Here is a 12831-nt window from a genome sequence, read left to right on the forward strand (position 1 = left end):
AATGGGCAGTGCTGACATTCTTTTCTCTTCATGGTTACACTTCTGCAAAGGGCAAATAGTCTGTATTTCTAAGCATATGCTCTTGCATTCCTCTCAACTGTTCTTAATCCCTCCTAAAACTGGTGACTTTTTACACTTAATAATGACAATAATTAGATTTATTTCAGAAAATGTGTATGTGTTGAAAGCTATGCTGTTTTGTGTATTTATTTAATTATTTGTGTGTTTTATTTTATTTATGTTTTTTTTTTTTTTTGGAGGGGGGGGGTGACACACCAGCAGAGTCAAGTTAGGAATTTTCCGAATTTTTGACCAGCCAAACCCAAAATGTTCACCATCACTGTCTTATTCAGTATTTAAATTAGATATAAAAAGGTAAAATGGATTTATATGCAGGCACTGTATAAAAGGTTACAGACCCTTCACAAATTTTTCGTCTGAGGCATACAGCTCCATGGAAGACTCAGTGTGATTTTACAATAACCATTTGTTTACCAGTATGAAACCCTATCGGTTATTGCATTGATACAAGTGCAGGTGTGTTTCATTTCTGCTACTTGTTTGAATCCAAAAATAAGAATCCTGAAACCAGCAAAATTTATTAAAAACTTTAAGCATTCCCCCATTACAATTTAGCCCTTTTTGTATTAAACCAGAATCTGCTTAACCTCAATATTCCTGACAATAATAGATGTATTTAATTGCATAAATCATAAGGTAATATTTTTATGACATTTTACAAAGGGGAAAAAAACATGTCTATTGAAATAAAATAAGTGAATGGATATCTCCACACTAAACAAAAGATGCATATATATCAGAATACTTATTGCACTTTTGGTTCTATATTTAAGCAGTGCAACAATTCACTGAATTGTGTGTAAACTGTGCTTTTCTTCTTATAGCACATTACAGTGCTGTCACATGCAGCTTGGTAGTAAGGTGAATTTTGTGTAGAGTTTGCAAGTCCTGTATATACTTTTGTGGGATTGTATCATGGTACCTGTACCATCCCATCTCATATCCTAGACAGACAAAAGTAAGTGAACACTGTCTACTCCAACTTATCCCCTGGTGTGTCTGTGAGCATGCTTGGCATATTTCTCAATTGTCTTCGATTTTTGCCTAATTTTTGGTCTTTTCCTTGCGACATGTATGTTTATCTGACAAATTGTTGAGGATTACAATCATTAAAAATAATGAACATGAGTTTGACTTCATATTCTACAGAAAAAGCTTGTTAATGCAAAATCTATTGTACTGCCAGCTTTCTAAGTATAAAAGAGCTATATTTAAAATCTTTTCTTAATTATGGATCTTTGCCTCTGATTCTTGAGCTAAGAAGTTGGGAGGGCATGGGTGGGGGATGCAGTGGTTTGCACTGGGTGGTCACTGCAGCAGTGAGCTGAAATACATTTCTGGGTCATTATGTATTTGTTTATTCATTTGATCATGAGCAAACATTTGAAAGGAATCATTTGTAGTAAACAAAGGGTGTCATGTGAGCTATGTTCTATGGGTATGATCCTTGATGTTCTTCATCTCACATTGCTGCAGTCCTTACTTATGGGTAGTCCGCTGTCCTCGGTCGGCCCGAATACCAAAGTATTAGGCTGACGTCGGTCATGGCGCTCAGAACTGACATCAGAGCGTCAGGGTATAAAAGCGCATGACCGACGTCATATCCTCAGTCTTTTTTGCCACATGGTCCGATGCAGAAGCAGCGTTGCGAGTGCCGTTCGGCGTTCTGAAATTTTCGAATTCTGAGTTTCAGACCGAAACCAAGTTGGGCTAAGTACCCGTTAGAATATTTTTGTTTTTTCTTGCCTCAATTAATTCCGGATGTCAGAAAAAGTGAATAATTGTATTTCTTGTGGGAAACAGATACCGCATAGTGATTATCACTCTCTTTGCATTCCTTGTTTGGGACCGGACCACGACGTAGTCGGGTGTCGGTTTTGTGCTAGGTTTAATAAGCGCACTATAAAAAGAAGGTTAGATTGTGCTAGGTTAGTCTTTGGTAAGCGGTGTAATTATAATATGCCGTCGGATCCTCCGCCCGCTTCCACGAAAAAGCGCAAAGACAAATCCTTGAAACCTAGACAGGTTGATTCGTCCGTTTCGGACGCCGGTCCTGCAGAAGCTACAGTAGAGCAGGGGGATCCAGCTGAAGTTTCTGTTGAGTCTCAGGGGGAAACTTTGATTTTGCAGGATGTGGCCTCCCAGGAGTCAGGTCAGGCTGAAGGGGCTTCTCAAGTTACTGTTCTCCCTTCTATGCCTAAGGTGGTTAGGCCTTCTGCTTCTATTACTAAGGCTTCTTCTAAGGGCAGGTCTGTTTTGCCTTCCTCTGGTGTCCCTCCAGGTACTTCTGGGTCTGTGCCTAAAAAGCACATGCTTAAAATGGCAGAAGATTTGATCACTTTAATTAGAGGTTCTATGCCCCCTCCTGATAAGAGGCCCAGGGTGGAGCCAGAGTTGGAAAGTTTGGATCAGGCCTCTGATGACTCAGTCTTCTGCTGAAGATATTCTAGATTTTCCTCCTTATTCGGATTCTGATGCAGAGGATTCCACTCCTTCTGCTTCTCCAGAATTTTTCATTTTCAGAAACTCTGCATTCCATGAGGGAGCATTTTAAGTGGGAAGGACAGGATTTCTCTGATTCAAGGAAGAGGCTTAGGGAATTCTTGTTTTTACCGCAGCATAGACCCTTGGCTATACCTCCTGTTTTGGATGTTGTTCAAGATGTTTTCTCGGAGGCTTCCCTTAATCCAGATTCTTTGCCTCCTGCGCCAGTTAAACCGGACAGATATTACAGGGTGCCTGAGGCTCATAAATATCTGTATAAGAGTCCTAGGGCGGACCCAGAAACTATTAGTCAGGGGCCTAAGGGTGTTAGAGCCTCTGTTGTAAAGAATCCGGTTCCTCTAGATAAGGAAGCTAGAGCTTTGGATAGATGGGGTAAGAAGGTGTATACCTCTTCTACTTTAGCAATGAGGGCTTTAAATTGCCAGTTTCATATGTTGAAGTATCAGAATTTCCTCCTTTCTCAGCTAAAATCCTAAAGTGGATGCTTTAGCAGAGGGCATAGAGTGTAAAGAATTGCAGGATTTAGTACATGCCTCTGAACAGGTGGGTAAGCATTCTTTGCAGTGTGGTTTTGATGCTGTGCAGGCCTCTTCTAGGGTGGCTGCCACTGGTTCAGTTCTTCGCAGGCACGCCTGGCTTAAGGATCAGAATTTGTCCGAGCATGTTAAAACTAGAATTCTGGATGCCCCTTTACAGTCTGAAGTTTTGTTTGGTCCCCCTATGGAGTCGGTTTTGAAGAAAATGGAAGACAAGGCTAAGTCTATGCAGACTGTTAAGGATTTTTTGCAGGTGCAACCTCCAAAGTTTAGTAGAAATTGGCCTACTAAGGGGTGGACCTCCCCTTCTTCTGATTCTCAATCTAGGGGTAGATCTAGACGTGGCAGGGGCAGAGCTCACAGTACATTCAGGCCTAGAACTTGGAGTTCGCCTGCACAATCTGCAGGTGAGGGCAGGGGCCAGTCCTTTCGTAAACAGGCCCAATGACCTGCATTTTCAGCTGCCAGATTCTTCTTGCCTGGCAGCTCCTTTGGGAGGAAAGTTAGCACTCTTCAAGCAAAACTGACTTTTAGTCACCCAGGACAAATGGGTATTGGACATTATAAACCGAGGCTACAAGTTTTATTTCCATACATTGCCTCCTTTCAAAGGCATGCCAGACGTTCCTCCTCTGCAAAGGATAGAGGCTCACAAGCAGATTTCTTTACTTCTTCAAATAGGAGCTATTCAGCCAGTTCCTCTGTCAGAAGTGGGACTAGGATTTTATTCTCGCCTGTTTCTAGTACCAAAGAAAGGGAACACGTGGAGACCACTTTATCTATCCTCAACTCTTATCTGGACATTCCAAAGTTCAAAATGCTGACGTTACAGCAGCTTTTACCTCTGTTGGGAAAAGATCACTGGATGGTAACTCTGGATCTCAAAGAGGCTTATCTTCATGTTCCTATCAGGCCCAGTTGCAGGAGGTACCTGCGTTTTCGGGCTGGAAATTTACATTATCAGTTCTCTGCATTGCCCTTTGGCTTATCTACTGCACCCAGAGTGTTCACAAAGGTTCTGGCTCCAGTGATAGCCTTTTTCAGGTTAAGAGGAATACAGATTTATCCTTATTTGGACGATTGCCTGATTATTGCACAACACAAGGGCGAACTTCTTCATCATCTACAGTATGTGATGGTAGTGTTAAGATGCCTAGGGTATTCTGTGAACGAAACAAAGTCCAGTCTAGTACCCTCTCAAGACATGTGCTTTCTGGGTGTGAGACTGAATACAGCTTCCCAGATGGCCTTTTTGACCCCGGACAAACAAAGAAGCCTTTCTCTTTATTTCCATCAAATGTCTCTACAGTCCAGGTTGACTGCAAGGACAGTCCTTCAAGCCTTGGGGTTCATGGCATCTTGTATTCTGGTGCTTCCCAATGCCAAACTGCATATGAGGAAGCTTCAATGGTATCTCAAAAATGTATGGACACAACACTGCCAAGATCTAGACACTGTCATTCCAATAATACCTTGCATTCAGAAGGAATTTTTGTGGTGGGCTCAGGAATGTCACCTAAACAAGGGACTCTCTGTGACCCGACCAGAGGCGAGTCAGATTTTAACGACAGATGCCTCGGACAAGGCTTGGGGAGCACACCTCAATGGAAAATGGGTGCAAGACACGTGGCCTGTCAGACTTCAACATTTGCATATCAACTTGAAAGAGATGTTAGCAGTTCAATTTGCATTGATGGCTTTCAGAGATTTACTTCACCCAGGACAGGTGTTGATTCAAACAGACAACACTACTGTCATGTGGTACATCAACAAGCAAGGGGGAACCCATTCGTACCCTCTTTGCAGGCAAGCGATGATTTTGTGGGAGACTGCTCTCAGTTTACAACTCAATCTTCAGGCAAGGTTTCTACCAGGAGCACAGAACTCCTTAGCAGATGTGTTGAGCAGACAAATTGTGGATCCTCACGAGTGGAAACTGGATCCTCATGTGTTTCAAAAGTTGACAGTGTTATGGGGGACTCCAGACATAGATCTGTTCGCTTCTCCACTAAATTACCAGTTGCCAAGGTTTTGCACAAAAATGTTTCATCCCACAGCTTGGAAGGTGGATGCTCTATCATTCAGTTGGAGCAATCTTCACGTCTATGCCTTTCCACCTCTGCCTCTCATTCCCAAGGTACTCCTGAAGGCCAGAATAGACAAGCCATCCATAATTCTGATAGCGCCGGATTGGCCTCGACAGCACTGGTACTCACTACTGAGGAGTTTAGTACGGGAGCCTCCATGGCCTCTGCCTTTGATTCCGCATCTTTTGTCTCAGGAGGGCAATCACTTCCTCAATGTCAAGATTCAGTCTCTGCATCTCACAGCCTGGCATATTCTGTTCTAGACCCTGGAGGGTCTCAGCTTCCACAGCAAGTTTTGAATGTTATTTTGGAGGCCAGAAGGCCTAGTACAAGGAAAGTTTACGCAGATAAATGGAGGAGATTTTTCTTTGGAGCAGAGCGAAGAAATTTGATGTTTCCAAGCCTGATTTAAGTGTGTCTCTTCAATATCTTACTGAGTTATTGGACAAGGGTTTGTCTTTCTCCTCGATAAAGGTTCATGCTGCAGCCATTTCTGCTCACTATGATTGTGACCCTCCTTTGTTTTCCCATCCTTTGTTTAAGCAATTTCTTAGAGGGGCAAAGAACATAAGACCCCCACGTAGAGCTCCTACTCCTGCTTGGGATCTCAATTTTGTGTTGGAAAAACTTACTCTACAACCTTTTGAGCCTGCAGCTACTGCCGAGTTAAAGTATTTATCATGGAAGACTGCTTTTTTGTTGGCCATTACCTCTGCAAGAAGGGTTTCTGAATTACAGGCCCTTATGGCAGTGGAACCTTTCCTGATTTTTCATAAGGATAGCGTATCTTTGCGTACTAATCCTTCCTTTATGCCTAAAGTGGTTTCTAGTGTGGCCTTGAACCAAACTATTCATTTGCCTACTTTTTATGCAAACCCCAAAATAAAGGGGAGAAGATTTTGCATACTTTGGACATTCACAGACAGTTACGTTATTATTTGAGCAGAACCAAGGGGTTCAGGCAGTCTCAGCAGTTGTTTGTTTCTTTTGCTTTGGGTTCTCAGGGGAAACCTGTTTCAAAACAAACTATTTCTAAATGGATTGGGTTTTGTATTTCTTTCTGTTATTCCCATCATGGTAAGGAGGTTCCGGCTGGAATCGGACCTCATTCCACTAGAGCTACTGCCACTTCTACTGCCTTTCTAAGGGGGGTAGCTACAAAAGATATTTTGGAAGCAGCCACTTGGAGTTCAGTACATACTTTTTCCAAGCATTACCACCTTCCTCTTTATTCTAAGTCTAGGGCTGGATTTGCCTCTGCTATATTACAGGGCATTTTAGCAGCCCCTAATGCTTTATGATTTTGCCATCCTCCCTTTACCTCTGCTTTGGGATTCTACCCATAAGTAAGGACTGCAGCAATGTGAGATGAAGAACATAGTACAGTTTTGTACCTACCATAAATGTAGATGTTCGAAGATCCACATTGCTGCAGTCCAATTTACCCTCCCTCCTTCCCCTCTGTAGTTTGGCATGGTATTATGGTTTGGGTGATGGTTGTTGTTGGGCATGTTTTTGGGAGGTATCCTGTTTTTGGGCTGTAGCCTTTCTTTTTAGGGCCTTCTGACATCTGGGGCAAGAAAAGACTGAGGATATGATGTCGGTCATGTGCTTTTATACCCTGACGCTCTGATGTCAGTTCTGAGCGCCATGACCGGCGTCAGCCTAATACTTTGGTATTCGGGCCGACCGAGGACAGCGGACTACCCATAAGTAAGGACTGCAGCAATGTGGATCTTCGAACATCTACATTTATGGTAGGTACAAAACTGTACTTTTCCTTGTTTTGCTGGCTGTTGGTAATAGGTTTAATATTGAGTGTAAAACTGGCAACATGAAGTGTACAAGTTTAGTATTAATATTTTATCTTTAAATATTTTTTTTGCAGACACTTGGGTGTGGAATGCACTGTGTTGATTACAGCAGTGTTTGGAACTTAATGCAGATAAGTAAGGCTGTGTGTTGCTTCCTGTAGTGCAGGGTTTGATTTTCTCAACTTTAGTTCATCTGCTGTGTGACCAGATTGAGCTGGTACGGATGTGAGCTTTGATCAGGGGTTTATACTTGCTTATTGAAACTGCCCTTCAGAGAAAACTGAGTTATAATGGCTACAGTTGTCACCTCACACACACACAAGGAACAGGGTTTAGGGCTGACTTCTGGTGTGGAGTTTGCATATTCTCCCTGTGTCTGTTTTTGGTACATGGGAGGATTCCTACACATTCTGGGTGTTTCCATCTCAAGGATGGAAAGTACTGGGTATAAACCCAAGTTTTCTAGTTGAATTCAAGAAGAATGCAAAAACAGTGCACCCAAAACTGAACAGAGCTGTAGGTAGCAGCATAGACTCTAGGTGGTGCCTACCAGGGGGAAGAGTCATGTATAAACTGCGGCATGAAGTATCCTCTAGATAGCAGAACATGAACTACAAACTGAATGCTGTGTTAGGGCTAACCATTTGGTGGTGTACAAATTGGGTTTGCTGATTTAGTCGCATTGACTGATGTTGCAAAAGTATGGGCATGGGTATTGGCCGATGCCAAGTGTGTTGAGAACCTAACCTACTTCAACCTATATCAGAGACACATGGATGTGACATATTTGTTTCACTGACTTGTCCCTAATCCTTTCATTTCTGCTTAAGGAATATCATCCGTGGTTCTTTGGTTAAGGAAAATTGATTAATTTGATTGATGAGCAGTACTATTAAATATCTCTTTGTGTACATATCGACATTCACCATTAATGTGGACATTTACATTATTAGCCCTTTAGTTCCCCAGGCCTATCCTCACTAGATCTGTGGACAGGTGATAAACTACTGTACACTTTTTTACATTTATATCCCCCTTTTTACTCTGCAGTGTTCAGTAACTATAAGCATTGTTTTATGTACCACTCCCATTCTTCTGTAACTTCATCTCCTTGTACCTTTCCTGCAAATTATAGTGGTGTCAGATTGACTGATGGGTAGTTTTATATATCTGGAACTTTTTTCTGTTGGATTCTGATAATGCCCAGGTGAGCACCCAGGCAGCAAAGCACATGTATAGATGAATGAATGATGTGGTAATTTTTTTTAAGTTATTATGTTGCAGTTAAATTAGCTGTTTTGCCTGTTCACACATGGAGTTTTGTTGGAGGAGACTTGAACTGTACATTATTTTACTTAAAATTGTTTGCAGTTGTTTGTGTGTTGTCTTTAAAATATTTAATTCCGTTACTTTTCTGTATGCGTTTTAGGTATCCAGAGCTTCTGCAAAGACTTATTGGAGGTGGCTGACATTTTAGAAAAGGCAACAGAGAGTGTACCCAAAGAAGAAATAAAAGATCAGAATCCACATCTAAAAAACCTGTATGAAGGTCTCATTATGACAGAAACACAAATGCAGAAAGTGTTCAGAAAACATGGGTTAGTTAAGATAAACCCAGTAGGAGCAAAATTTGATCCGTATGAACATGAAGCTTTGTTTCACACACCCATGGAAGGGAAAGAACCAGGAACAGTTGCTCTTGTGACCAAAATTGGGTATAAGCTTCATGGACGCACCCTCCGTCCTGCTTTGGTGGGTGTAACAAAAGAAGCATCTTAATTCAGTCTTCTATATTTTGTTTGGAATATTCCATAAGCTGTTCGCTGCTGACCAACTAAAGGGAGAGGAATCAGATGTTGTCAAATACCTTTTATCTGCAAACTACAGATTAGCATCTGTCTCTGGATTGCCTTGGTAGTTGGCTGCACATCACATCTGGAATATCCTAAGTAAGAGAGCAGTGTACCTGAACAGTAGAGCATTATGCTTCACTTTCTGAGAACTGGTAAATCACAAAACTTGAGTACTCATCTTACACAGAGAGCCATTGCAGTACTCCTCAATAGTTTTGTAACAACTCTGTGAGCAGAGAAAGAATACATTCTGTACTTGTAGTGTCTGCTCAGGTACAGAGTTTTTGTTCTTGAATATGTTCTTTCTGTAACCATACATTCCAGACCTTACTATATAAGCCGTCAGATGAAATGGGACAACACTGCTACCCACCCTTTATGAATGGTCAGCAGACTGGAAACTTAAATTGTATTATATAAAAAAACTGCTGTTTTTTAAGCAGTGTTACTAATTTCAGATGTAAATATATTTTTCTTGGAATATATCTGCTGGCAAGTCAGTTTGACTTTTGGTCCTGTTCCTATGGTAATGCAGTAGGATGCAGAGGGTTAAATATTGTCCTCTCCTTGATTCCTTCTGTTCTACATGAAAGCCAGATATTTCATTTTGATTTTATCGTAATTTAGTTGTGGGATTCTTCATGATAAAACTCAATGCACAGTTAAGTATTGACCTCAGAAAGCAAGACTTGAAGGCATTAAACCAAGTGTGGCTGTTATTTGAGGGAAAACTGTCCATGCCCTTTCAATGTAGTATGTTCAGGAATTATTGTTAGTACTAGCAGGAAAACCCATGCATGCTTTTGGTTTCTACGGTGTTTGTAACACCCAGAAAAGTTATAATGGCTAATGGTGAACATTTTTAACAGAACAGAGGCAGCCTCATATTACTAGATTCCAGATTGTATGTCTCTATTACTGTAATGTAATGTAATTGAAGACAGCTTCAGAACTTTACCTGCTGACTTTTCATATAATTCACTTTTGAGTACTTATTAAAGCAGTGGCAACCGTTATTTGCCAGGAATACCTTACCTTCACCAACAGCTTTAAGGCCAACAGTTTCTGCTGTTTCCACCTGCTTTGTTTTCAAAAAGCACAGACAGTACAAATTTATGACCTGCTAAGATGCATGTTTATTTTTAGAAGTTAATGAGCATTATATTTTATAAAGCAAAAATTAGTGCATAGCAGACACATTCATATAGTTGCTTGAATTGTAACTATGAGACCTGAATCCATGCATAATGACAGCTAATCGTGACATTAGTATGCATCTGTTTAGCTTTTCTCATTCTGATAATGATGCTTACAGCACTTAATAAAAATGCAGCATATTTGTGAATGGCAGTGACTTTTAAGAGCTTACAAAGCTGCTTAGGGTCGGTAAAGATTGTTTTGTAGGAGGTAGTCTAGATGCTTGTCTACATTCTATATAGGTAAGTGAAATGGTCTGTACCATTTTTCAGTCATTGTTAAATATGGGACACACAAATGTATATGCGTGCACACTGTTTTGAGTGGCCAGTTGAAGCATTTTGCTTTTAGAAAGAGAAGCAAACCAGGCAGAATTGAACCCTGGAACTGTGAGGCAGCAACTTCTACTGAGCAGCATTTTTTCAATTCATCTGCAGTTTTTATAACCATTACCTTTATCAAAAAGAATACTTGGTTTCCAATGTAGTACCTTCTGGATGTAATCCTGCTATGGCTTATGAAGTAGGGTGACAAGAGTAAGCTAAAAAACATAACACAAATATTGACAACTTTCAAAGTTATGAGTGTTCACTTTTGTGAATGCAGCCTCAAAATTGCAAATTCAGTATGTTTCACACAAAATAAAGCACATTCCAGACATTTCATTCTAGCAGTGTGCAGAATGGTACTAAGAAGCAAAGTAACACCTGTGTTGTAATACAGTTAAGGTCAGCAAATTGGAGCGAAACATTTACATACATCCAGGATTTGAACCAAGACAGACTGATCTTTATGAAAGAATGCCGTGTAGATACAGCATGTAATTATAGTTTTTACACGTCTGTCTCTTCTTAAAAGTATTTTAGACAAGATGTTGAGGTAAATTTTGCAAGGGTGTAAAACTTTTGTATTATAATACAATATTTACTGGAGTAAATGTGTAACACTATATAGCAAATGGTTATTACAAATTTTGTAGGTGTATGCATGAAAAAACATATACAGATACTCAAGTTTAAAAAAAAGCTTTTTTCCCCCAACAGAACCAAGTAACCACCCAGCAGTTTAAATCCATGAGACAAAACTACCAGCATTCCCTTGTATGAGTACTTGACTGCAATTTTTCTTTTTTTTTTTTTTTTTTAATAAGTGGTGACAGTTATATAGATGGAACTGCATATTGGAAAGTATAATGAAATGAAACACCCACAAGGGCAGTAACAGCATACAAATGAAATTACCAAAGATGCAGACTCTTCCACAAAAAGCCACACTGTGGTAAAAACTGAGTCCAAATGATAAAATATTAAAAAACTGAGTCTTGTAGATGAACTTGAACAGAGAATTTAATACAAAATATAACGACTAAGCGCTTTCGCCAGCAATCTGGCTTCTGAAGCCAGATTGCTGGAGAAAGCGCTTAGTCGTTATATTTTGTATTAAATTCTCTGTTCAAGTTCATCTACAAGACTCAGTTTTTTAATATTTTATCATTTGGACTCAGTTTTTACCACAGTGTGGCTTTTTGTGGAAGAGTCTGCATCTTTTGGTGGCCGTACTCTATTTGTATATTGGAAAGTATGGTTTTACTGGATGTTAAAAGTGAAAATGCCTTTTTTAGCCTAGCCATGCAGCCCAGATCTCTTGACAAGTTCCGATACTATTGATAAGTGTAAGCATGAGCCTGGGAGATCCATTTACAAGTTACCTGTGTCCCATAGAGAATTAGGTGCCAAACCAGGGATGAATTTCGGTTTCCCATCCAGTTATCCAAGTTGCATTTGAATTGGGTTAGGGAGGAACTCTGCTTCACGTGGATGGGGGTAGTCTCTGGGATACATATCTGTCCAGCAGGTCCTATTTATATCACAGGCAAGGTTTAAGTCTTTAGAAGGGGTAAGTCTGGTGCTGTTTGTTTTGTGGCTATGCAGGAGGTCCATCAGAGTGGCAGATGACAATGCCCTGTATGCCAGGCATAGATCTCCCCTCAAAAGCCTGTAGCAGACAGAATACAGTCACTGTGAAAATTAGCAACAAGCCTAATAGAATTAATCTGGTCGACAAAACATAAATAAATAAAAATATATATGTTCTGAAAATGGCTAGAAAAGTATCACAACCAACGAGCACCAAGCCGTGGATAAGGATGAACTTAGTCAAGAAAAAAAGATTTTTCATTTGACTGAGCTCATCCTTAACCACGGCATCTTCTTTTTTTTGAATGGCTCGAAAAGTGGCTGAGCTTGCGTTTGGTTGTAGAAGTACATTCTGCAAATGGCTAACAAAAGTCTGTTCATAGATTCAGAGATATTCCAAGGCCACTGAGTCTCATGACCATACTGTCCTTGCCACTGTAAGGTTCATAGATGTTCACTAGGCTAACGACCACAAGGGCTTTTTTAAGCCTAGCCATCCCTCCCAAATCTCTGATCAGTTCTGATAAACTTGAGTGTAAGCAGGGGTTTGGAAGGTGAAACATTTACACACGGGCCTGGGAGATGTCTCTCAAGCAGCACCTTTTCTTCAGGAGGAATGGTTGACAAGACAGTATACGTTCTCTGGGAAAATACCCAAGCCCCTATCCTCCAACCCTTCCCCCTGCTAATTATATATTCAGTAGCCTTGCGAAATGTTGGGACCCACTGGAGCAAGTCCCAAAACACAGAGAATGAATGGCCGGAAAAAAAAACAAGGGTGAGATGACCATTTCCTGGAGTATTCACCTTTTGCCTGAGGTATGATGATCTCGGCGTTATGT

The 12831-nt window shown here is 40.6% G+C and overlaps 1 protein-coding gene across 2 annotated transcripts in view; it reads left to right on the top strand.

Annotated features, from left to right (window-relative positions):
* Nucleotides 1–10221, top strand: part of GRPEL1 (GrpE like 1, mitochondrial) — a 146331-nt gene extending 136110 nt beyond the window's left edge. For both annotated transcript variants that reach the window (XM_044062810.1, XM_044062811.1), the window contains one exon: nt 8453–10221. In XM_044062810.1, the coding sequence (XP_043918745.1) occupies nt 8453–8802 (350 nt within the window). In that variant the 3' untranslated portion in view covers nt 8803–10221. The remainder of the gene's footprint in view (nt 1–8452) is intronic.
* The last annotated feature ends 2610 nt before the right edge of the window (nt 10222–12831 follow it).

This window comes from Protopterus annectens, chromosome 2.part1 (genome assembly GCF_019279795.1).
Source record: "Protopterus annectens isolate FY-2018-M chromosome 2.part1, PAN1.0, whole genome shotgun sequence".
NCBI classification, from domain to species: Eukaryota; Metazoa; Chordata; order Ceratodontiformes; family Protopteridae; genus Protopterus; species Protopterus annectens.